At 39.2% G+C, this 24,858-nt stretch overlaps 3 protein-coding genes across 7 annotated transcripts; 1 reads left to right on the top strand and 2 right to left on the bottom strand.

Annotated features, from left to right (window-relative positions):
- Positions 1-69: 69 nt before the first annotated feature.
- LOC133167476 (gastrula zinc finger protein XlCGF57.1-like) lies at positions 70-3,879 on the bottom strand. Of its 2 annotated transcripts, none has more exons than XM_061298313.1 (2): positions 3,447-3,879; positions 70-2,831 (listed from the first exon to the last, which is right to left on the bottom strand). In XM_061298313.1, the coding sequence occupies exons 1-2, from the start codon at positions 3,637-3,639 to the stop codon at positions 937-939; spliced, it is 2,088 nt and encodes a 695-aa protein (XP_061154297.1). In that variant the 5' UTR covers positions 3,640-3,879; the 3' UTR covers positions 70-936. The 2 variants fall into 2 exon arrangements, with proteins under 2 accessions (XP_061154297.1, XP_061154298.1); XM_061298314.1 differs by lacking the exon at positions 3,447-3,879 and adding an exon at positions 3,237-3,440.
- Positions 3,880-4,030: 151 nt separating this feature from the next.
- Positions 4,031-12,609, bottom strand: jak3 (Janus kinase 3 (a protein tyrosine kinase, leukocyte)). 2 transcript variants are annotated; one of them, XM_061297256.1, is made up of 24 exons: positions 12,452-12,609; positions 11,686-11,920; positions 11,476-11,593; positions 11,055-11,172; positions 10,818-10,963; positions 10,343-10,646; positions 9,665-9,781; positions 9,428-9,585; positions 9,252-9,363; positions 8,997-9,177; positions 8,724-8,848; positions 8,410-8,541; positions 8,219-8,306; positions 7,712-7,836; positions 7,500-7,638; positions 7,160-7,311; positions 6,933-7,083; positions 6,685-6,812; positions 6,187-6,376; positions 5,868-5,992; positions 5,127-5,299; positions 4,649-4,766; positions 4,456-4,569; positions 4,031-4,371 (listed from the first exon to the last, which is right to left on the bottom strand). In XM_061297256.1, exons 2-24 carry the CDS (start codon positions 11,882-11,884, stop codon positions 4,183-4,185), a joined length of 3,402 nt encoding a protein of 1,133 aa, XP_061153240.1. In that variant the 5' UTR covers positions 11,885-11,920; positions 12,452-12,609; the 3' UTR covers positions 4,031-4,182. The 2 variants fall into 2 exon arrangements, with proteins under 2 accessions (XP_061153240.1, XP_061153241.1); XM_061297257.1 differs by lacking the exons at positions 11,686-11,920; positions 12,452-12,609 and having other exon boundaries at positions 11,055-11,201.
- A 2,735-nt stretch (positions 12,610-15,344) lies between these two features.
- On the top strand, positions 15,345-24,101 carry slc5a5 (solute carrier family 5 member 5). 3 transcript variants are annotated; one of them, XM_061297260.1, is made up of 17 exons: positions 15,414-15,504; positions 16,279-16,561; positions 16,632-17,001; positions 17,534-17,599; positions 19,167-19,218; positions 19,458-19,525; positions 19,664-19,818; positions 20,235-20,375; positions 20,529-20,658; positions 20,915-21,003; positions 21,194-21,306; positions 21,887-21,957; positions 22,126-22,212; positions 22,304-22,500; positions 22,658-22,755; positions 23,015-23,100; positions 23,486-24,101. In XM_061297260.1, the coding sequence occupies exons 3-17, from the start codon at positions 16,633-16,635 to the stop codon at positions 23,561-23,563; spliced, it is 1,800 nt and encodes a 599-aa protein (XP_061153244.1). In that variant the 5' UTR covers positions 15,414-15,504; positions 16,279-16,561; position 16,632; the 3' UTR covers positions 23,564-24,101. The 3 variants fall into 3 exon arrangements, with proteins under 3 accessions (XP_061153243.1, XP_061153245.1, XP_061153244.1); XM_061297259.1 differs by lacking the exon at positions 16,279-16,561 and having other exon boundaries at positions 15,345-15,504; XM_061297261.1 differs by lacking the exons at positions 16,279-16,561; positions 20,529-20,658; positions 20,915-21,003 and having other exon boundaries at positions 15,345-15,504.
- Positions 24,102-24,858: the final 757 nt, after the last annotated feature.

The raw sequence follows: 24,858 nt of genomic DNA, 5'->3' as shown, positions 1-24,858 counted from the left end.
GGCAGCTGTTTGCTGCTCTCTTTTGGATTGAATTAGATAATACGAATCGATTTCCTTCTTCATACCTGCTAGTTTTTAAATTTGATGTTTATTGTAGTGTTTTGACATATAGTGCTTGATCGATCCTGACGTTGTTTTAAATTGTAAATTGAGTTAGATTGTTTCGCTAAGCATGCGTATTGGTGACATACCAGAAACAAAAAAGTTCCATATCACGTTATTACATTAGTTATGTTTCAACAGACATTCCACGTCTTAACATAATGACGTTAAGCCATGAAACCTATCATTTTAAACCTGAATATTATGTAAAAACACATGCAAAATGTGATCATTATCAAACACAACTGTATTTTTTTTCAAATTCTTAAAGTAGATCGAGGATGCGAGCATAATAAAAAACGTGTTTTAATGTCAGGGTTTTCCAAACTATCTTGATCTATGATTATGTTGGAATGTATGTAACCGGTAATAAATAACCTAGGTAGATTAGTTTTATGCTTATGTTGGTATGTAACCGGTAATAAATAACTTAGCTTGTCCCATCCTACACAATGTCGTAAAACATTCCCTGCTCTGCTAATCTAGAGATCAACAGCTTTAACTTGTTTATTCAGTCCACTGTCACCCCCACCCTTTTTCTCTTAATAAAGATGCTCTTGTGGGAAGCGAGAGTCAGACGTCATTCGATCATTGCTGTACGCACAGTGACGAATGGACTCTCCGCCTGCAGGTGCCCGAAAAGACTTAATTGTCTCCCATGTGGTTCTTGCAAAATAAGTTGGAGTGACCACCACTCTAACATTTAACGTCATGACATAGTTACCGTTTTTTTCCGCCAGTCTGGGTTTGGCAAGAAATGATTCTCCATAGTCAAACACAAAACACAACAAGACATTAAACAACTTAACATTCAGTCTGCTATGCTGTTCAAAGTCACGGCGTGCTGTTATTGCCGTTTTTATATCCGGTACACACGTGACTGTAGACTTGTGTCTTAAAAGTGAATCTTTTATGACAGGCGTCGCAGCTGAAGAGTCTCTCGCCGGTGTGCGTTCTCATGTGCATGGAGACGTACGTCTTGGTGGAGAAGCCTTTATTGCACACGGGACAGGTGAAGGGTTTCTCCCCCGTGTGCGTCCTCATGTGCGTCCTGACGTCACGCTTGCAGAAGAAGCAGCGGCCGCACACCTCGCAGCTGAAGGGTTTCTCCCCCGTGTGTCGCTTCATGTGTGTCTTCAGGTGTGCCTTGGTGTTGAAGTGTTTGATGCACACGGAGCAAGCAAAAGGCTTGTCGGCAAAGTGTCGTTTCATGTGCACGTTCAAGTAGTGCTTGAGGGAGAAGGATTCGCTACATAGGGTGCAGTTGAAGGGCTTTTCTGCCGAGTGTGTTCTCATGTGGATGGTCAAATCTCCGTTTCGGGAGAAGCGTTTGCTGCAAACGGCGCAGCCAAAAGGTTTCTCCCCGGTGTGGATTCGCATGTGCCGGTTCAACGTGGCCTTCTGGACGAAGGACTTGCCGCATTCGGAGCAGATGAAGCCTGCGTGTTGTGCAGGGGCACATTTAGAGTTCTTTTTGTGGTCCGTTTCCGAAGAGTGCAGCGGCGTGTCGTCCGCTTGCGATCCGCCGCATTCGGCCTCTGTGGCGGTGTGCGTTTCAAAGTCTTCTTTGGTAGAGAAACCCTTCCCGCACGCTGAGCAGCTAAATGGGAGGTGGGCGTCGTGCTTTCTCATATGCGTGATCAAATATCTATTGATGGGGAAGGTTTTGGCACAGACAGTACATTTGAAAGGCTTGTCACCTGTGTGCTTGATTTGCATGTGCACCTTCAGATCAGATTTGCGGGTGAAGCTTTTGGTACAAAACAAACAGCCGAAAGGTTTCTCCCCAGTGTGCGTGATCATGTGTCTGTTGAAATGCCCCTTGTGGTCAAAGGTTTTACCGCATTCGGAGCAGATGAAGTTACTGTTTTCGTCGTCGGACTTCTTATCCGCCTCTTCGCCGTCGTCGCTACGATCCATATCAGAAAACGGAGCCATTGCGTCTTTGTCATCCGGATCTGAAAGCGGAGCAAAGTTGCTCACTACTTGTGACTGACTCTGGTTGGACCTACTGGAGGCATTTGGGTTCTCCTCTGCGTGGGTCGACACGTGCAGGCCCAGACATTCCCGACTGGAGAATTGTTTCATACAAAGTGAGCATGCAAAAGGTTTCTCGGCCACGTGTGTCCTCATGTGGTTGATGAGCTTGTAGTTATCTCGGAATCCTTTAGCGCAAACCGAGCAGGAGTAGGGATGCGCCCCCGTATGTATTCGCATGTGTCGGTTCATGTGATGCTTCAAGTAAAAGGTTTTGGAGCAGCAGGAGCAAGCAAAATGTTTCTCTCCGGTGTGCTTGATCATGTGGATTTTTAAACTTCCTTTGTGTGTAAACGTTTTGCCGCATTCGGAGCACTTGAATTGTTTGTTGTCTGTGTGATGCGTTGCATCGCCTTGGGAGTTCTTTGCCAAAGTTTCTTTGGCGCGCTCTGGGTGCTCCGTATCGGATGACTGTGACATCACCTCGTCCATATCTGACAGTGGAGTGTCAGCTTCTCTGTTCTGTTCACTTTGCCCACCATGAAGCTGCTGAGATTCAGGGCTATAATCTTCACTCTTTACAGGCACGCCAACGGGCAGCATGAATGCCCTGACATCAGCCTCCTGCTGCTGCCGTTGAAGCTGCTCCCCATCCTGACTACTCCACGCTTCCTTCTTAATGCATGGGGGCCGTGAAAGCTCGCCCTCTTGGGTGGCTGCCTCTTGACTCTGCACCAACACCTGCTGGATCTCTGCACAGCATAAAATACATGACAAATGAATAGATTTGAGGGTTTTCGCATACTTGTCACATGTCATCTAAGGTACTGTAACAGTCTCATCATGAGAAATCAATACAGTAGTGTCTTGAATCAAGGGTGCTATATTATGAGGTTGACCAATTATGAGTTGTCATGTGGTCGATTGTTTTTCCTTTTTAAGCAAATGAGCATGTGCCCTGTTCACTTGGCAATAATAGTCCTTATTTGGCTTTTATTCTATTCATATTTACTCAATGTTATATTACTATACTTAAAGGAGACTTGAATGTATTTTTTCTGTTCAAAATTATCATTGGAATCGTCATTAATAGACCTGTCTGATGATGCTCTTTTGTGATTTTATGTAAAATAACCTTTGACATTTTACGCACATACCAAGATGGCGTGATATTTTGCACGTCTCTGTCGGAAATGAGTGCATCCTTTCCTAAAGCTGACCGTAAAAGCAGGTACCGCCAGTCAAGATGGAGGCTGGCGAGCAATGGCGGACTGAAACTAATCGTCATTTTGTTCCAATATATACAAGCTACGGGAACTGTTTGCTAAGAAAATACATCGTTCACATTGAACCATATTTGCGCAAACCTATTGCGTGTACTGCGACTTGGGGGTTGAGAACAGTGTCCAGTAGTTCGCGTTGTCGCACGTTCTCCGCTTTAGTTCGGCAAAGTTCCTCCTCGTACTCCCCGAGGGTTTGGTCAAACAGTTCAAATATCTCCTCGATGGCCACGTTTACTCGGTGCTTGACCAGATCCCGCAGGATTCTGACTTTACACATTTTTCAACACCAGACCAAGTCCCATTGGCCGTCCTCCGCTTAGCGATGTGGTGCTGACTTCCGCCTTTTTCTTCTTCGGCTGGTGGTTGCGCGTTGTGTTGCCGTCTGTCCCGGATTTTCATGGTCTGTCCTGAAGAAGAAAAGAAACAATCCGGGACACTGAGATGTCCCGGATTTACGGAAGAGGATTAGGGCCAGTGAAGAAGAAGAAAAAAAAATGGGGTCACAGGATTCTGACTCCCCCCCCCCCCCCCCCCCCCCCTCAGAATTTTGACTTTAAAGTCCGAATTCCCACTTTCTGACTTTTAAGTGAATTTCTATAATACCACTTTAATTCAGACACAGATTCCTTAACAAAAGAAGCTAATTAAAGACACTTCAGATCTGGAGATTGTCTTCTTAAAATGACTTTAATGTGACATAGTAACAGGATTCAAACTTTTTCAAAAAATGGAGTCAGATTTAAGATTATTGCCAAACTTTCCCTTCCTGTGTGTGTTTTAACCATTGAGATCCTGCTGGAAAGCGCTTGTACACATGATCTTAATGTTCACTCAGTCGCTGTAAACATGATGTGGTGACATTTTTTGAAGCAGTGTGAGAGGATCTCCCTGTCGGGATCTCCTTCTGAGCCTCTTCTTGCATGATGATTTCTATTTGATCCTCCAGGCTGGAGAAACACGGTCTCTCCTCAAAGTTGTAAACCCAGCACTGCCTCATCAAACCGTAGACCTGGTGCGATAATGACATTTTCATTTTCACGTTGTATGTGGATGTACTAATACTACAGTGCATACAGCTAACCCTCCCCTTTACCTTGGGTGGGCAGTTTGGAGGGGTAGGCAACCTCCAGTTGTCCTTGAGGATATTTAGCAGATGCATTGAAACAGATAATCCATGCACATTAGTTCCAATCTCCTGCATACATAGCTGAAACATGCACAAATGATCAATTAACCACGCACGGTTTGAGATTAATTAGGCCAACCACACGTGTAAAGATGCTCACCTTTTTGGGGCTGGAGTTTACATCACAGTAGGAAAAGAGCTCATGAAGAACAACTCCAAAACTCCACACATCTGACTTTTGGGAGAATCTAAATTCATTGATGGATTCTGGGGCATACCTGCATTGGACGCAGATGTATAATTGAGTATTACGTCCCTCCAAATGCAGTGCAACAGTGAGGTAATTATTTTTGCTGACATCAAAATATATACATGTGAGACAAGACCTCAACATGTAGTCTTTACAGGTTAAAACTCAAATCTGAACCTGAACTTCTTCAACCCCTTTCTTTAAACCAACACTCTAGCTATCTAGAGGAGCTGGAAAAAAAAACAAGTTCAAGAAGCAAAGCCTCTAAGTACTGGGCAGAAAAAATTTAGATGCTAAGAGCTTGTTTTATATTTTGATGTGAAATCTCAAATGTTTTCAGTATTCACCAAAAACTGGCCTTCATGTTTTCCAAAATGAAGAGACCCACCAGAAGATGGGACTTTCTCCAGGCTGTTTGACTCTGTAGTACTCTTTGTCCAAAGGAACAATCTTGGTCAGTCCAAAATCAGCAATTTTAACCAGCGATTCACTAGCCACAAGGATATTTCTGGCAGCAAGGTCTCGGTGCACATAGCGTAAAGTCTGCAGGTATGCCATGCCCTGGAAGATAAAAACATTAATCACATGACATCCCTTGACACATCACTCATCACTCCTGCCTACCCATCTGCATGGGAAAAACAAGTAAGATGATCTTTTACTCCCCACAACAATTTTTCCAATCGTTTGAACATCTCTGTTGGACTGCACCTCAATGAAAATTGTTCTACATGTATCAAGTATAGGAATAATAATTGTTTACTGAAATATGACGTAGTTAAATAGTGGAATTGATGTTGAGTAATGAAGTGACTCCAGAAAATGGAGTGCACTACTTGGGTCTAACCAGCAGAGGTGCTGTTAATTTAGTCTTTTCTAGTTCTTGGTGGTAAAGAAAAACAACATGCAAGATAAGTTATGAGCGGTTGAGAAGCATCTTTGTAGTCATAGAATATGGTGCACACAATCCTGGAAGCACAACACTGGCATGGAAACAAGAGTTAAAAAAAATTCCATTAAAATAGTAGGTGGAAGACTTAGACCATGAAGATTTTGCATTCATTCATAGTCAACATTAAATTCACAGAAGCAAGAAAACTGCATGTAAGATTATATTTTTAAATCTTACTTTACAGATTTGTGAAGCAAAGAGTAGCATGCGCCTGGTATTAATGTTGTGTCGGTTGATTTCTGTATACACAATAAGACTTCCATGTGGTAAATATTCCATCACCAAACTCATTGTGAGCCGCCCTGAAAACACAATTCAAGGTTACTATCTTTCGATGTTGCTTCAAGCACTCTAAATTACAATGAAGTTCGGAACCAAATCCCAGAATGCTGCAAAGACAAGAAACGTGAAAAGGTGCTATATATGTAACATGACGTGTTTGTTCGCAAACTTGTCACATGAAAAGCAAAATAGTTTTGACAGATATTTGTGTTACCCATGCTGTAGCAGACCCCTCTATACTTGACGATGTAGTCGCAGCACATCATGCTGAGGGTTTTGATCTCTTTACGAAAGTCTTCCAGGGTTGATTCCTTATTAGGCTGGAGCTTCTTCACAGCAATCATCTCGCCTGTGTTATCTCCCAGTGGGTCGTAACGACACAGTTCGACGCTTCCAAAATTTCCCTTCGGTTTAAAAAAAGACATCAGATTAACTGGATCAGTAATTGTCATGCCTGTAAATTTCGGACTAAAATTATTCATTTTATACCCTTAAAATGTCTTTCTTTTTAAAAATGCATTTATATTCTGTAAACTTTAGCATTATAGTAAAGGTGAGTGAAAATGTGAATATTTATTCACAAATTGATTTATAGTCTATGCACCCACATTTTCTAGTTGTGCCAGTGGCCACTGTGCTCATATAAAAAACAGGATTCTCGAGCCCTGTCATGCCGTCACATATTTCTGTCGTATGGAGACTACTTAAGTACCTTTCCGAGTAGGGAGATGTACCGTAGGTGTCGCTCCTCATACAAAGTCTGGTCCTGCAGTGCATGACTAGATGCTTGAGACACAGGGTTGAGGGTGACAGGCTCAGTGGCATGAAGTATCTCATAATCTGTAAAGAAAACAGAAAATGAATGTCAGTCATGGTTGTAAGAGTTTTGTTTGGGCCACTGTGTCAGCAGAATGTGTGAAGAGGCCTAAACCTGAAGTAGGACAAGAACTTCAACAGCACCTGATGTGATGAGACTGTTGAGCTCACGGATGAGGCTACGACATGATGGTCTGAAGACGGCCTTGTGGTTCATGCACTGACTGATCAGCTCGGCCAACTCTGTCCACTGAGAGGGCGCCAGCTGCTGGAAACTCTCATAAAATTGCTGCTTCTACAAACAACAAGACCATTTGAAACATTTTATACAAATACATATTTAATCTTGGGGTATGAAGTGATGTACGCACCTGTTCAAGGTCCCAGTCTTGCAGTGGAGCATTGCCATTATTAAAAATCTCCCACACCGTGGCACCAAAGCTCCACTTATCACACTCCAAGGTCAGTTTGTCTGGAGCCTCCAGCACCTCAGGGGCAACCCAAGGAATTCTGTCCAGGATAACTGAAATTATCATATAGTGTCAATAGAAAATTACAATACGTTACTAACTGTATTTGTGGAACACAAATAGTACACTCTGTCTTCTATGATAGGTATTACTTTCTGAATTTCTCGTGTGGGCATCAATTAAGGATATCTTATCTCAGACCACCTTTTTTCGTCACTAGGAGATGAGAGGAATTTCTCACCATCCCTGCCCATCATTGCAACGCTGATGCCAGGGTCGCTTAGCTTGATAAAAGGAGAGATGCCCTGAGATGCGTCACCTTCTCTGGCCAGTAGAAGATTTTTTGCACAGATATTTCCATGGACAATGTTATTTTCCTCCTGCAAGAACAATGTATTTCAATAACGATGTTCTTTAAACGTGTCATTATCCACAATGAAAATCTCTCCTCACCAGAAAGTTGAGAGCACATGCGAGCTGTTTAACTACGTCAAGTTTCCAGCTCACTGACACAGATCGCCCCCTCTTCAGGTAAAGATCGAGGGCCCCGTACTTTACAAACTCTTGGACCATTATATCTGTAAAGAGTAGGAAGGTTAACAGCTGCGAGAACTCAGAGATGCTCATCCAAAGCAACAGGACACGGCTCCAGTAATTTGCAGTGAATCTTGAAGAATAAAACTTATCAATGCATATGTGTATTTTTGCAGATGTAAAAAAACAAAACTAATCTACCATATTCTCCGGACTATAAATCACAGTTTTTTTCATAGTTTGGCCGGGGTGCGATTTATACTCAAGAGCGATTTATAGTCCGGAAAATGCGGTACTTTAATCAAATCACGTTGAGAACCTCTTTTGAAGACATTTGGCAAAACTTTACTTAAACATATCAGATACATTTGTAACAGCATGGAGTAAAGGGAAAGGTCCTGAACCTGCATTTAAGTTTCAACTTACTTTTTGTTCCATGGATACTGATGCCATAAACCAAGAGGAGGTGTTTGTGTGAGATTTGACTCATTATGCTGGCAGCTTCAAAGAAGGACTGAGTGACAGATAATACAAAGTCACACATGGAATGTTGATGCAACTTGATTGATAGCTCAATATATCAATCTGTGTGTGTTCTCTAATCAAGTTAAACTCACTTCCCAGCAGTTCTTGTGACCCCCATCAAGTTCTTTAAGTAGAACATCAGTCACATGTTTCACCCCATCATGAATGTCTGTTTTAGAGCCTTTAAAAACTCGTGTAAAGGATCCTTGTCCAAGGCTTTCCCCCTAGGAAGAGTAAGCATAGACCAGATTAAGCAAACAAGTGATGAGAGTTAAGAAAACCAGAACCTAAAACTTAGTCTGTCAGTAAAACATTCAAAAGGTTTCAAATGAAATAATCCTCAAGTCTCACAAAAAGTAGATCATCAATACAATCGGAAGACAGTTTTGCAGCTACAATAACATACCCATTTTAGGTCTTCATATTTGATCATGTGGAACTGGATATGACTGAACTTTTTCCTCTCAGGTGTTGGGGACCCTCGGACCTCAACAGAGATTCCGTTGCGTATGATGACGAGATTTGTAAACTCTACAGAGAAACCGAAATTGATTATTATATTGCATAATTTGAAGGCACATCTCTTAAAATTGGCTTGGAAGTTTTGACGTTTTGATGTGTATATATTTTATGTTCTTGGTATACTTAGCATAGCATATTCAGTTCAGAAGAAAGCAACCTTTGGGCTTGGGAGGACAGCAATGGCCGAGCTTGGTAGGTACGTTATCCAGCACAAGTTTTTTTTGCTGGTAAAAGCTGGTGAGCTCTCTCAAACTGGAAAAGGACTTCTGGACTCCAGGAAGATGATAGTGCTCATTCTTAACGATGAGACAATCTTTGTAATCAAGTCCAAGCGGAGTCTTGACGAACATAAACACAACATGGTTACAATCTTGGGGTTGGTATTTTGGTATGCCATTAAAGCACAATTTACCTGAATACAAACAGTGAGGAAGAAGTTATCAAAATCTTTGGGACTTTGCCGGAGAAGGAATGTTCCACCTTTAGCACCGAACTTTTTCAACTTGTCAACTGCAAATTCCGATCTGATTGAAAATGTCATTCATAGGTGATGTGGTCGGAGTTCAATTATCTGTCAATAGGACTTACGTGATTGGGCCGTGGGAATGGTTTTTGATACCCTCCAGAATACTTTCAGGCACAGTGTCATGACAGAAGTAGTGGATGGAGTCTGTGGTCAGTCTGAAGTAGCCATCAACCAGCGACACAAATGAGAGCGCTTCTCTGCGACTCTGGAAATTGGCTTCCTTTGATGCAAATCAAAGAGTAATGCTTGGGAATTTAACATTTTTCTTAATAATGTTTGGGCACTAAAAACCGACTGACCATGTATCTGTCATCATGACGGAATACAGTCACCATCCTGCTGTTTCCCTGCTCATGAGCTACCCGCTTCATACTGATGGCAAGGATGTCCTGGAAATCACAGAAACTCTGCCACTCCTACAGAGCAAGATGAGTAAATGTGGTACATTTTATTTCATATTTAGTTGCCAGCTGAGATAGGCCGAAAAAAGCACTGTGGAAATATGAAACGTGCATAATGAGGGAAGAATGGAGCTGGGTTTCGAACCAATAAAATTTTGATATAAACTTGCAAACCACCTGGCATTGGTCAATGTGTTGCCCCAACCAAATCAAATCGTCAAGACCACAGGTGTCAAACCCAAGGCCCGGGGGCCAGATACGGCCCGCCACATCATATTATGTGGCCCGTGAAGACAGATTGTGAGTCAAATGTGTGTGTCATTACTAGAATTGCAAATTGTCTTCACTTTTAAAAATATCTTTGACCAGTTTTTACTAGTCTGATTTGAAAACGAGTTATTTGTCAGTTTGCTTTGTAGCTTATACTGTATATAATATGAGGTGCTCATACATTTATTATCATAATGGCCCCCCGAAAGGAACTATGACTACAATACGGCCCGCGAAAAAAAACGAGTTTGACACCCCTGGTCAAGATTGTGGCACGATTCACAAGAGAAATCATTTTGAGCTCACCAAAGAACCATCAGGATTGCAACTTCCGCTGGTCTGAATTCCAATTTCCCCAGAGACTTTCACATGGGTGAACATTCCAGTGGAGTGGGAAGACCCAGCGCTGACGTGATACACTTCACTTCCTAAAGTGGGAACGATGCCAGCCATTTGAACCAAGTACTTCAGTTTCAGGCTGTACTCGTCCACAAAGCTATTTCCAAGCTTTTTCAGGAAACGTTGGAGAGCATTTCTGATTCGATAGCGATCCAGGCGATTGCGTTTCTGAATGTCATGGCGGTGTGACTCAGGAAGGCAAGATTTGTAGCTGAGGGTATAGATAACACACATTTCTTGTTTATTTCGAATTAAACCAGTTGACAGGTAGTCGGTAAAAACTGCTGCACAGGAAATTAACTCTGAGGTAGATGACCATCCAATTCCAAGACCACTCCCACAAATTAAGAGAATCACACTTGTGTGTAAATATTGCCATTACCTAATGATCTTGCAGAGCTCTCTAACACTCAGATGTTCCTCCTTTGCTATCCTCCACAAGTCCAGCACAGCCAAGCCAAGGCATTCATCTTGAACACTCAAAGGTGGAGCCACTCCAGCTTCACTTGTGATGAAATCATTTCGTACCTACGTAACCAAAGAAATCAGTAAGATATGAATAAAAAAAATATACATTTCAACATAAAGCTTCCCAGTAAACAGCTCATGTTTTCTTTACCTGGGCAAAGAGATAGTCAATGACAGAGTAGTCAAGCACAGGACTAATTCTGTCTCTGGTTAGACTGTAGCGGTATGACATTCTTGATCCCTGTCCATACCAGTTTCCAAAGAAAAACCTGTATCGGAATCACAGATAACGCTTGGTCTAAAATTGACCAAAACCAAATTGTGTTTTAAAAGTAAAGTAAATCAAGTGTGTGATACAATATTGTGGTTTAACTGAGAACCTGAGATTTTGAAGCCAAAACGTCATAGAAAGAAAAACTTTCATTTTCAAAGTAGAAGTGTCAGAAAAAATAAATTGAATAGCTAGCAGTTAGCATGTCTGACTGAAAGTTGCTAGGTTCACATTGGTGAGGGGTTTTGATTGTTCCTTTCTGAAGTACTGACGTAAGAACTGGGCAACTAAATATACAAACCTCACTCTGAAGTGGACCTGTATGTTTTCTTCTGTGTTGAACATATGTGATGGAGGATACCAGAAAGAGAGACCACCAGATGCCAAACCAAATAAACTTTGATAAACTGGTAAGATTCCTTGAGAAATAAACACACGCACATTCACAAAATGTAGCATGACTATAGGAGGGAGAAACATTTTTTTAACCACCAATATATTGTCATCTTACCGCATCTTTTGGCAGCTTGGATGCAAACATTTTCAGCAGAGACTTGGCCAGATGATATATGTATTGTCATTGCATTTTTAGTTGGAGGGAAGAAGTACAAGTGTACTTGCAGACTAGCACCAGTGCTTGAACTGGACCTCTGGCTGCCTCCACGGTCTCTGATCATTAGAGGAGTACATTCCTCCTCGCTAAGATTCATGAATGCTTCTGAGGATGAAATCAACTCACTGAAGATCTAATAGTAGGGGGACAATTGTAGATATGAGTGGACACAGAAAGTCATCAAAAGCTCCTTTATATTCAGCCCAGGTTGCCCTTTTTTTTTCTTTTACGCAGGTACTTCCCTTCACAATCATTTCTCATGTCTAGAAGAACAAAAAAATGAATATCTTTGGTGAATTATATTTAATCTGATGAAATCAGTGCCTTTGTTTGAATTAGAACCGCTGTATGATGCTAAAGAAAATACATATGTATTACATATGTATTTTCCTTCGCATCATTCTATTACATATTATGTAACACAATAAGGCATCTTCATAATATTCCACTATAAATAATTATAAGAATATTTAATGCCACACTTGTGATTTCTTTCATGTGATTAATGTAATACCCATGCAAAATTCAAATTCCCACATATTTCAAATACTGTGAAAGAAATTGATGAATAAATAAAATGTAGGTGTCAATTAAGCAGACCATCCCTTTTTCTTCATAAACATAAAACACAAAAACAATAAGGATAAAACAAAGCGTCTTTTACCTTTGCATGTGTATGGCAGAGGTCCTAAGGTTCATAATTTGCTCACCGATTTCTTTTCTTTATTTGCCTGTGTGTCTGAGTTGGCAGGAAGTTTTTGGTTTTCCTGTTTTAGACGAGCAAACGTCATGTGATCAGTAGCTCTTTTTCATTTCCCCGCTCTGAATGGAAATTGAATTTTGAAGTAGTTTCTATCGCATTTTTTATGATATTTATCGTAATTTCAGATAGATTTGTGGTGTAATCCTGATCATATTCATGTTTTATTTACAACCACTGTATGAAAATTTAGTTCCGAGGATGAATGAATTTACTGTCGAACCGGAAAACAAAAGTAACCGACCACTGTGGTTTCCCCGTTCAGCACAGAGGTTCTCAGAGGTTTCCTGTCACAGCAACAAATGTGTTTTCTGAAGTGCAAACATTTCACTGGTTGTATATCAAATGTTAATTTTAGAGCTACTGTATTTCTCATCAGTTTTGTGCTTGATTACCATCTCAATTATAGTCTACCTTTTTACTCCAAGAGCATCTCCATTAGATTAGGCTTGGTGAAGTCACAGCTAGCAGTTTTGTTTTTGTCAGTTTTGGGTGTTGCGAACTCCCTCATCTAGAGCGTGCATGCGTGTTGTTGAATTATTTGTGGCAGTTGTTATTATCCACTAGACAAACTCTGAGTCCGTTTGGTAACAGAAGGCCAGCGCAACAATATCAAGTCACTTGGTTTTGCCTTTGTGTACTTTGGTTTTTACTTTTCTCATCAGGGGCGTGGCATATGTTTTTTAGGGGAGTACTGTTTTCCATGTTTTGTTAAATTATTTGTGGAAGTTGTGAAAGTTATCCTCCAGACAAACTCAGAGTCCGGGTGGAAACAAAGTCATCACGATACCAAGGCACGTGTTTAATCTAATAAATGAGAAACCAACAGACCAGAAAAACTAAATACACCAGAAAAACTAAATACACTCATATGTTAACATATGCTAATCGTCCAGATAAGCAACACTACCAGTAACCATTTTGTATTTTTACTGATCTACTCACACTTTTGAACATGTCCAAATCATATTGTACAGTATTTAGCTTTGCTGAATATTTATGAAACTTTAGGTTAAGGTGACGCAGACAGGATTCAGCTTCCGCACTGAAGGGTGGGTACGAGTGCATGAATGTTGCTACGAGTGCTGTTCTTCTATGCCAGGGGTGTCAAAACTGTCAGGTCTAAGTACATACCATCAGACATTATTTTACACACTGAAAGAAGAGGAGAAGACAACCAGTATTTCTTTTGCTCGCGAGGAGAATTACGTAGATAGCCCAGTTACAGACCTCCACCAATTCTGAGTTCCTCTTCCGCTATCTTCTCTTTTTATTTTGGGTTGCCCTGGTTACAAAAGTCGTTGCTACGCTAAAGGGAGGGGAGATTGTGGCTGTAGCAACGCTGATTAGCAAACTAAAGGATGTTCTGTGGTGCGAGGCCTTGGCCGATTCGTGACCCCAGCAATGCAGTCTGTCCTTAGTTGGTTGGCAGCCATCTCCAAACGTGCTGGGTGCCGTGTCCCTGTAAAACAATGTTCTAGACTTTCTTGCTAAGTATCACACAATAATAATAATGAGTAAATAATCAGATACCTCTTGTGCATACACTCCAACAAACATTAAGTAAATGTGAAATAACTTGCATTAAGTCTACTTATACAAACATTGAGTAAATATAGGATAACTTATGTGCAACTACTTCAACATGTATGTCTTTTCGGTAACACTTTATATCAAAGGAAAACTATCGCGGTCAACGACAATTTATGAATAGAAACTACAAGGTTTAAAAGAGAAAGAACTTCTCTCGAACTAAACAAAGAACAAAGGTGTTCTGTTCATAACTAGTGAGGGCCTCTCACAGATAAGAAAGGAAGGGAATCTAAGAACTCCTCGGAGCCAAACAGAGATCTTTATTTAAGCAAACATGAGGCCTCCGGTTCAGGCTGACCAGCACTTCTGCAAAAACAATTATTCCAACACAAACAATTTTTTTCGCGGGCCGCATTGTCGTCATAGCTTCTTTCAGAGGGCCATCATGACTGTCAACCCAAAGAAATGTATGAGCACCTCATATTATATACAGTAAAAGCTGCAAAACAAACTGACAAATAACTCGTTTTCAAATCAGACGAGTAAAAACTGGTCAAATATTTAAAAAAAAAAGTTATTATTAAAAGTGAAGACAATTTGCAATTCTAGTAATGACATGAATTTGATGCCCAATTCGCAGGCCACATAAAATGATGTGGCGGGCCGTATCTGGCCCCCGGGCCTTGAGTTTGACACGGGTTCGATGCGTATCAAGCAAGCCTGTTCTTTAGCTTTGTAAACTATAGGTATATATATTCCTACTGTTTGGCCCACAAATGTTGGGGAATGCAAAACTCCCACAGAGCTTCTCATCTTTTTGGCTAAAAATGGAAAATAGAAAGAAAATAAATGTATTTTATTGATTTATTTATTTTTTATTTTCTAAATTCAAAATACAGAAAGCAGGCGCAATTAAATTTACTTCTAAAACAAATAACAAGGATGAAGTCACTTCGTGACAATGAGCCAAAAGACCCGAATAAATAAATACACCAATGTTAATCATGCAATGAAATTCACTTCAACAACATGAACATGGATGAAGTGACAAGGAACTAAATGACCAAAATACAAAATAAATACACCTTAATCATGTTTATCTAGGGAAAACATTCAGCAAATATTTTATGTACTGTATATATAAAGTTACAGTGTCATCTCTCAATATTCTACACTTGTTCACACTCAGGAATAGCATATATTAAAAGACTGTTGGTTTTGCCTTTGTTGAATAGTTTAATTTACATGGACTTGGAACAACAGGAAAAGAGTTTAAACATCCTCAGGGTTGCTTTATAATGGGTTGACCAATCTCTCTCTAAGGACTTGCAGCATTGTGAACCTAGACAAGCACACTTGAGAGCAGCTGTTCAGATGATCACACATTCCAACTGACAGACTCCATAAGTTGTTACCCAAGAACGGTGAGTCTTTAAGATTATCATTCATTTATTTCACATTTTTAACTACATGTGAGTTACGAGGGAGCCTATCAAAGTACACAATTGCTTGCGAAATAATAATAATGCTAATTGTAAGTATTAATAAATAATCTGATGCACTTGAAAGTCCAGTATATTTTATAATTATATCTTTTTTCTTGAATTTCTTTTTTTTTAAGAATGTAAAAAGAACCTGTCAAACATTCGACCAGTTTTCTCATAATTTAGTTTCCTGTGATAAAATAATGGCCAAAAAGTGTTACTGATATCTGACTACCCTCAAGTTTCATCGCAGCTAATTGCAGAACTTACTGCAATGTTGTTTCAAATGTTTTTTATGTAAATGACATATCCATCATGATATATATAAAAAAAAAACAATGACATTAAAAAACAATGACATTCAATCACATGAACAGCTAATTTTTGGCCCACCGCAGCTTCCAATTAAAAAACTAGCATGATTTATCTCTGACTCCTCAAGTCAATCAATATTAGTCTGAATAAACAATCAATCCCCGCCCAACTATTAGAATGGATTAAAATAGCTTGCACATCTATCTCACCAAAACAAAATACCGTATTGGCCCGAATATAAGACGGTGTTTTTGCATTAAAATAAGACTGAAAAAGTGGGGCTTGTCTTACAATCGGGGTCTATTCTTGCGAGATGCTCTTGGAGGTGGACTTTATGTTGATAATTCCATCCATCCACCCATCCATTTTCTATATCGCTTGTTCCCACGGGGGCCGCAGCAGTCCCAGCAGTCATCGGGCAGTAGGATGAATGCTTTTAGAAATCCAGATGAACCGGTTGCCAGCTGATCGCAGGGCACACAAAGACATCCGCACCCACACCTAGGGGCAATTTGGAGTGCTCAATCGGCCTACCATGCGTGGTTTTGGGCTGTGGAAGCAAACCGGAGTGCCAGGAGAAAACCCATGCGGCCACGGGGAGAACATGCAAACTCCACACAGAGAGGGCTGGAGGTGGAATCGAACCCGCAGCCTCCTAACTGTGAGGCGGACGTGCTAACGAGTGCGCATCGTGCCACCGGTATGTCCAAATATCATTTCAAATTCTAAAGTGAGAGTTTTTTGTCCCGTAGAATGATGGAAGAAGAATCCGCCAGCAAGCCGACCACACAGACCTTTGCTGTGGCTGACTATGTAGTCTTTGCTTTGATGCTCCTGGTCTCCATGGCCATAGGACTCTATCAGGCTTTGAAGAAGCAGCCACACAATGATAGCACCGATGACTTCTTCACTGGCGGTCGCAGTATGTCAGCGGTGCCCGTCGGACTCTCCCTCTGTGCCTCCTTTATGTCAGCGGTTCAGGTTTTAGGAGTTCCTTCAGAAACTTATCGTTATGGATCCAAATTCCTCTACATGTGCCTTGGACAAACCATCAACTCTGTGATGACTGCTTACTTGTTCCTGCCGGTTTTCTTTCGGCTTGGAATCACAAGCACCAATCAGGTTGTTATTGACTTTCTTCTGTATGAATGTCAATTCTGTATAAATTGCATTGCACGCAAGATGACCAGCGTAATTTTATTTAACATTTTAATTGGACCATGGGACGGAATGCCCATAATTATAAACATTTCTGTCTGACGTGCAACAAAGCTCTGTCTGCTGGAGGAAGGCACTGGCTCTGTTATTATTATTATTATTACTATTATTATTATTATTAAAACATGATGTCCCAGACCAATAAACAAGGTCAGACATCAGCGCAAAAAAATAATCTACAACCGTTTACTTAAATCTATTTTAAATGTATTTAAATTTTTAATTTAAACATTTTGTAAATAAAATGTTGACCAGTGTAACTGCTTGGTGCTACGAAGTACCTCAAGGGAAACTATTTCTTATGTGACTATGTGTCCAGTATTCGTCTAACAAAGTGAACGAATGTTGATAATGAATCTGATGATTAAACCAAATGCATATAAAAGGTGAAGAATGATCAGGAATGTTATAAGTGTGGCCTGTCTGCCCATCACAGTATCTGAAGATGAGGTTCGGCAGACCAATGCAGGTGCTGGGAAGTGTCCAGTTTCTTGTGGCGACAGTAAGACGAGCTCACACACTTTTTCGTTTTATTTGCTTAGTTAAATCAGGACCTATGGGACATTTTATAGTTCTATTTGTGTATTTGTATTTAAATGTATAGGTGGGAGGTGGCGTGTATATGGGCATGTATGTATATGTATGAACACTAGGTGTTGTAAATATATACATTTGTGTATTTGAATGTATGCATGTGTACTGCATATGCCTACATGTACGACTTAAAGGCAAACAGGTTAGGGCATTTACAAGCTATTTAGCTTCAGCCTTAACCCTTTCGATCAACTTTCTGAACTTTGTTTGCACATCATCTTATCCACCAATTTTGACATCAGTATAATCCCAACAGAAATCATGTATAAATAGTTCAACATGAAAATGACTACAAATTGTGTAGAGTTACCATCATTGTGGTTGAATAAACAACATTAAATTGGTTGTAGAATCGGTTTTAAAAAGGAAGTACATTAATCTCCAGTGGGAAAAAAATAAAAAATACTATTATTATTTTCCGTATTTTCCGGACTATAAGTCGCTCCGGGGTACAAGTCGCACCAGCAATAAAATGCATAATAAAGAAGAAAAAAACATATATAGGTTGCATCGGCGTACCAGTCGCATTTTTGGGGGAACTTTATTTGGCAAAATACAACACCAAGAACAGACATGAATAGGCAACAACAGGCCATGCTAACGTTACATAAACACAAACGAGGAACTGAGAACGTTCCTGACGTAACATATTGACAGTTATTCAAATAACTACATCATAAATTTACATGCTTTTTCACTGCTAAACTTTATACTTATCTTATTTCGTATTTATATAGAAATGTCACTTTTTATTCAGCCGAATATTCATTCATATTGTTTCATTGTTGAGAGCCGTATGCAACGAAATTTTGTTTCGTGTGCACCGAGTGTTTACAAAATGACAATAAAGTCTATCTATCTATCTATCTATCTATCTATCTATCTATCTATCTATCTATCTATCTATCTATCTATCTATCTATCTATCTATCTATCTATCTATCTATCTATCTATCTATCTATCTATCTATCTATCTATCTATCTATCTATCTATCTATCTATCTATCTATCTATCTATCTATCTATCTATCTATCTATCTATCTATCTATCTATCTATCTATCTATCTATCTATCTATCTATCTATCTATCTATCTATAAATAACAAGTTTATCAAACCACCCGTGTCATTCCAAATCATTAAATTGATCGAAATCTTCGTCGTCTGTTGTAAACAACGCCACTGCTGACTCCTGAAGTGCATGCGGCGCTGACATTAGACTCGTCAGTTGCAGTTCCAATTATTCCACAAGCCTATATAACTATATAAACTATATAACAAATAACTATAACATGAATAACAAGTTTAGCAAACCCTCCGTGTCACTCCAAATCATTAAATCCATGCAAACCTTTGACCTCTGTTTCACTTATGAACAACTCCGCTGACATTTAGATGAACAAACAATCACATCTACTGACAATTTGATGTGGTCAATCGGCTAACTGTTTCTCTGTTTATTTGCCTTCCTCAGGTGCTGTACACAGGGGTAGTCATTTTTGCACCAGCATTGATCCTCAACCAAGGTGGGTAAGAGGGCTTGCTCAGATGACATTTTTGTTGAATTTTATTTTGGGCAGTCAAGAGATTTGACATTGTTAATACCAAAGACAATAACAGTGTAGCAACTTGTAAATTGTCATGTCATTGCTTAAATTTATTAACAACTGTTTCATTTGTCTGATTGACCTTAACAATTTGATGTACTACATATTAGGAATTAGTGGCTTCCACCCAAGGTTCCTCTCTTTATTTTCCTTAACAGCAACTGGGCTCAATATGTGGATGTCCCTGTTTTCTACCGGAATTATCTGCACCGTGTACACAACCCTGGTAAAGTCAATAATCATTTCCATCAATCTAGTCATTCCCATCCATGCTCAATAACTGTTGGGAAATACTGCTCAAGACACTCGTTACACATGTCTCAAGCTTTCCCTGCGTGGCTAAGTATCCCTTGGTCTGTTATAGGGGGGCATAAAAGCTGTGATCTGGACAGATGTGTTCCAGATTGTTGTCATGTTTTCTGGCTTTGTGGCAATTTATATCCGTGGTATCATTCTGGTGGGTGGTCCTGCAGCAGTGCTGGAAATTGCAAACAATGGATCACGGATTAATTTTAATGCGTAAGTGAGAACACCTTCCTTAGTCAAAGAGTAATCTTTGTATGACAATAGAGCCATCTGATCTTTCGCTAGGTCCTGCATAGCATATGTGTGGAGCACTATGTAGCATAGCATTACCTGCATTTATCTGGTTAAGTTTTGAGTTTTGGGAAATAAAACACACACTTGTTTTTACTTTAGAAATGAATGACCAAACAAGTAACTGAAATTATTTGGAAACGGTTAGAATCAATGCCTCCTTTGTCAAGGTGTTTTTAATCACTTAACAATATCAAATAAACAAAAGTAATTAGTTAATAAACAGTAATCAATGGAAAATGCTTTTCTAATACACTTTTATGTGCAATACAATTTCTCCAGAAATTGCTAATTCTAGTTGTATTTAAAGTGGCTATCCTCGGATCACGTTTGTACAGTTTTGACATCGACCCACGACGACGTTACACCTTTTGGAGCTTGACTGTTGGGGCTTCACTTTTGTGGCTATCCATGTATGGAGTAAACCAAGCTCAAGTCCAACGTTACGTTTCCTGCAGAACCGGAAGAGAGGCCCAGCGGTGAGTCATTTTGGTAATGCTTATGCTTATTTCCACCAGTGCTGTAATATACCATAAATAAAACATAACCGGAATCCCGTCCTTTAATTAATCCTGGCTTCACAGATTTTTTTTTGCAGCTCGTCTTAAATTTGGCATTATGACTTCTTGCAGGGCAATATTTGTCAATCAATTAGGTTTGACCCTAATTGTGGGGAGTGCAGTTATCTGCGGAATCGTCATGTTTGCTTATTATATCAAATGTGATCCACTGATTTCTGGCAGAGTGTCTTCTCCTGATCTAGTAAGTTGAATGCTGCTTGGTGTTGTCTTCTTGGTATTACCATAGTTTTCACTTTTTGGCTTTTATCAGTGATAAACCAGTTTGATGGAAAAGCAAACAAATGTCATTTAGTGGTTAATTTGTATAAGGTCTTCAGTTTCTATGAAGTTATACAATACAGTGTTGAAAACTGATAGATATAGCTAGCCATTGTGAAAATACTTTCAAAATCAGTTGGCATTAATGTTTTGTATCTCTCCTCATTTTCATGTTGCAGTATATGCCATACTTTGTGCTGGATATATTCCAGAACCATACAGGCTTTCCAGGTCTTTTCCTGGCCTGTGCATACAGTGGCACTCTAAGGTATTTCAATCTTGGAAAAAAAAATTGGAGTGTTTAATAGGACTGCCCGTCACTATATGAAACAGGTATTGTTAGAGGAGCAAAGATATACAGTAGGTTGGGAATCACTTGTCACTTGTAGTACTGCAATGATAACAAAAAAAAAGAAATGTTGAAAGAATTTCCTTTATCTATATTGTATCTTATGTAGCACAGTTTCCACAAGTATCAATGCAATGGCTGCAGTCACAATGGAGGACCTCTTTCAACAATATGTGCGCCACTTGAGCCAGAAGAAACAACTACTCATTTCCAAAGGGCTGTGTAAGGTTGAATATTATCGTATTTTCCGGACTATAAGGCGCACCTAAAAACCTCAAATTTTCTCAAAAGCTGACGGTGCACCTTATAGTCACAGCTAATAAAAAAATCATTAAACTTTCATAAAATTGTTAATTTGTTATTATTTTAATCTTTAACTTTTAAAGTTTACTGATCTATCTGACTGTTTTGTTTTGTACTTATTAAAGTAAGCTTTACATATTTATTTTGTGTGTTGTGTGATATTAACATTATTGATATATTGTTATTGTTTTCACTCTTTTAAGTTATTATATTGTGATTGCATTAATGGTGCGCCTTATAGTCCAGTGTGCCTTATATATGGACAAAGTTTTAAAATGCGCCATTCATTGAAGGTGCGCCTTATAGTCCGGTGCGCCTTATAGTCCGGAAAATACGGTACTCATCTATTCATTCGTTTACCATTTCCTTAGTCCTATTTGTTTAAACTGGACTAAGCTGAGTATTCTGTATAGTGTGAGCACAACAGGCTGGTGGTACGAGATGTCACATACAGTGAGGACAAAATAATGCTGATTCTTTCTTTTTATTCTTTTTCAAGCCTTTTTCTATGGAGTTTCTTGTATGATCATAGCTGTTCTAGCCTCATTCATGGACTGGGGAGTTCTTCAGGTAAATAATCAAATTACCAATATTGTGTATGGCATCACCTTCAAAAGTTGAATCCGTTCTGTGATGCTGGTCGACTTCCAAATTGTTGTACTTCCTTGTTATTTTTCTCATTTGTTCCAGACTCTTTATTTGTCTTTATTTTAAATGTTAATTGTGCTCTCTCTTCAGGGGTCCTTTACAGTCATGGGTGTGGTCAGTGGTCCATTACTAGGTGTATTCATCTTGGGGATGTTTTTTCCTGCCTCAAACAGAGTGGTGAGGTTTTGTTTTTATGCAATATAATGGAGCTTTAGAAAACACTTCAATAATTGTTCCAAATTTTGAATTGCACTTTTTGACGTTTCAGGGAACATACCTAGGAATAGCAACTGGCTACTGTGTCTCGTTGTGGCTGGCCGTTGGTTCCACTCTTTACCCACCCAGTCCAAGGACCATGGGCGTGCTGCCTAATTATGGAGACAAGTGTGAACCTGCAAACATCACCCTGAATGGCACTCATCATCAACATGCGATGTCAACCCTACCTCAAAACGACAACCCACAGTCAGTTATATCTGACAAGCAATTGTCATTGTTTTTCCATACTAAAATTAATTAAATACACACAAGTAAAAAATATGTGTGTGGATCTGATGATTTTAGTCATGTCCAAGACATCCAGACAGTAAACTTATTTATGGATATCTTTTCCAACATCTAGGGGCCTGCATAACTTGTACTCCATCTCCTATCTTTATTTTGGTGCCCTGGCAACAAGCTCAGTTGTACTAGTTGGGCTCCTCGTGAGCTATGCGACAGGTAAGCATACACTATAAAGACACTTAGGGCCCGGCGCAATAATAAATAGATTAAGCAATGTGATTATTTACTATTTGCTTGGAGCGCATATCTTCTCGTGTCTTATGTGTCTTTTGGCAAAAATAAGTGTAAATATGAGGGATGCGTTTATGGAGGTTGAATCAGTTTTATGGCTTTTCTTTTATTTTAATTTAATTTTATTTATTTATTTTTTACATCACATTATTGTGAAAGTGAGCATATTTCTCCCAAAATGCAGGACCAACGAAGAGAGCCGATATCAAAGAGGGATTATTATGGTGGGACTTGGGTAAGAAACAAGCAGTCATCCAATCACAGCATGGGGTAAGTGATGATGTCATATTCCCTTGAGTTCTCAAGAATAATAAATAGTAATGGATGGATGAATGGACTTGTTAATATAAAAATAAACAACAAAAAACTTCTACCATTTTGTATATATATATACTTATATATACTTTGTACATATATTTTATATAAAATTGTTTATATTTGGAATTGCATTGTCAGGACATAGTTTATAGTGTAAAACTAATTAATTCACATATGCCTATGAATAGCAAAATAAAAGAAATTGATCATTTTGCTACTTTTTACTTGTGCTTGAGTTATATTATTCTAAGCCAACAATACAGAATACAATTTTGGCTGCACGACTGACAGTGACCCTTGAAAACATCAGTTACAACTCCTTTTTTTCCTTTTTCAGGGTATGTGTACAGAAAGAGAGTGTGTGCCTATGATGGAGCTGCAACAAAGTGACGAAAACCCACATAGAAGAAATTGAAAACCTTAACATTACGAAGTCCACTGTGCTGGAGCTGCAAGAAAATGATAAAAAACACATAAAAGAAATAGAAAACTAACACTACTAAGTCCATTGTGCAAGTGTAAACATAAGTTTTTATCCCAAGAACATACTGTATATATATATGCATTGTTTCAAAACTAATTGCGTGTTTTCTATTTTGCCTGATGGGATTCCGTAATATAATTTAACAACCAAATTCTTCTTTCAGTCAACTTCTGTAATCAGTCACAGTGCAGACTCAACAAACAATGTCCGTTTGCCTCTCTCTGTGCCAGCTTTATGTCAGCTGTCAAGGTTTTGGAGTTCCAATACAAATTTCTATATTAGAACTGCCAAGTGCTTCAAGGAAGATTATTACTAGTGTAAATGAGTCCAGTATTTTTCTTGACAAAATGTTGAAAGAATGTTGGTTGTGATCAAACCAAATGAATATAAGAGGTGATGAATGATTAGGAATGTTGTAACTGTGGCCAGGCTATCTAATGTCACAATAAAAAATGAAATTCGGCGGAGAGATGAGGTTGCTCGGTAGTGTCGAGTTTCTTGTGGCCACAGTAAGACAAGCAGACACTTGTCTTATCCCTTGCTGTCATTCAGTGACTTGAAAAGTTTAGACTAAATTGTATGGGTGACCCTTAACTTTTGACCGGTAGTGTACGTATTGAACACATTTAAGAAAAGTAGCTTGAAACCAAAGATTGAAAATATTGGTTTAGATGTAGTCTATATTTGTATTTTGAATACACAAGTATACATTGAAATTCAAATCACCTTCTGTTTATTCAAGCAGATTGAAACCGAAGGTTGAAAAGATTGGTTTAGGTGTAGTCCACAGGTGTCAAACTCAAGGCCCAGGGGCCAGATATGGCCCACCACATCATTTTATGTGGCCCGTGGACAAATTGGACATCAAATTCATGTGTCATTACTAAAATTGCAAATTGTCTTAACTTTTAAAAATCATCTTTTTCAAATAGTTGAACAGTCTTTACTAGTCTAATTTGAAACTAGTTATTTGTCAGTTTGTTTTGTAGCTTATACCGTTAAGAATATGAGGCGTTCATACATTTATTCGGGTAGACAATGGCCCTCCGAAGGAAACTATGACTACAATGCGGCCTGTGACAAATAGTCTATATTAGTATTTTAAATACATACATAGAAATTAAAATTGCCTTCTGTGATTAAAAAAAAAGCTTAAAGCAGGGAAATTATTTACAGAAGTACAAAACAGCAGCATGTTACTGAGTACTGTACTTTATTGCTCAAAA

The sequence above is a fragment of the Syngnathus typhle genome, linkage group LG14, assembly GCF_033458585.1.
Source record: "Syngnathus typhle isolate RoL2023-S1 ecotype Sweden linkage group LG14, RoL_Styp_1.0, whole genome shotgun sequence".
Classification (NCBI taxonomy): Eukaryota; Metazoa; Chordata; class Actinopteri; order Syngnathiformes; family Syngnathidae; genus Syngnathus; species Syngnathus typhle.
The sequence above is the reverse complement of the archived record's forward strand: the minus strand, read 5'-3'. Positions and strand labels throughout refer to the sequence as shown.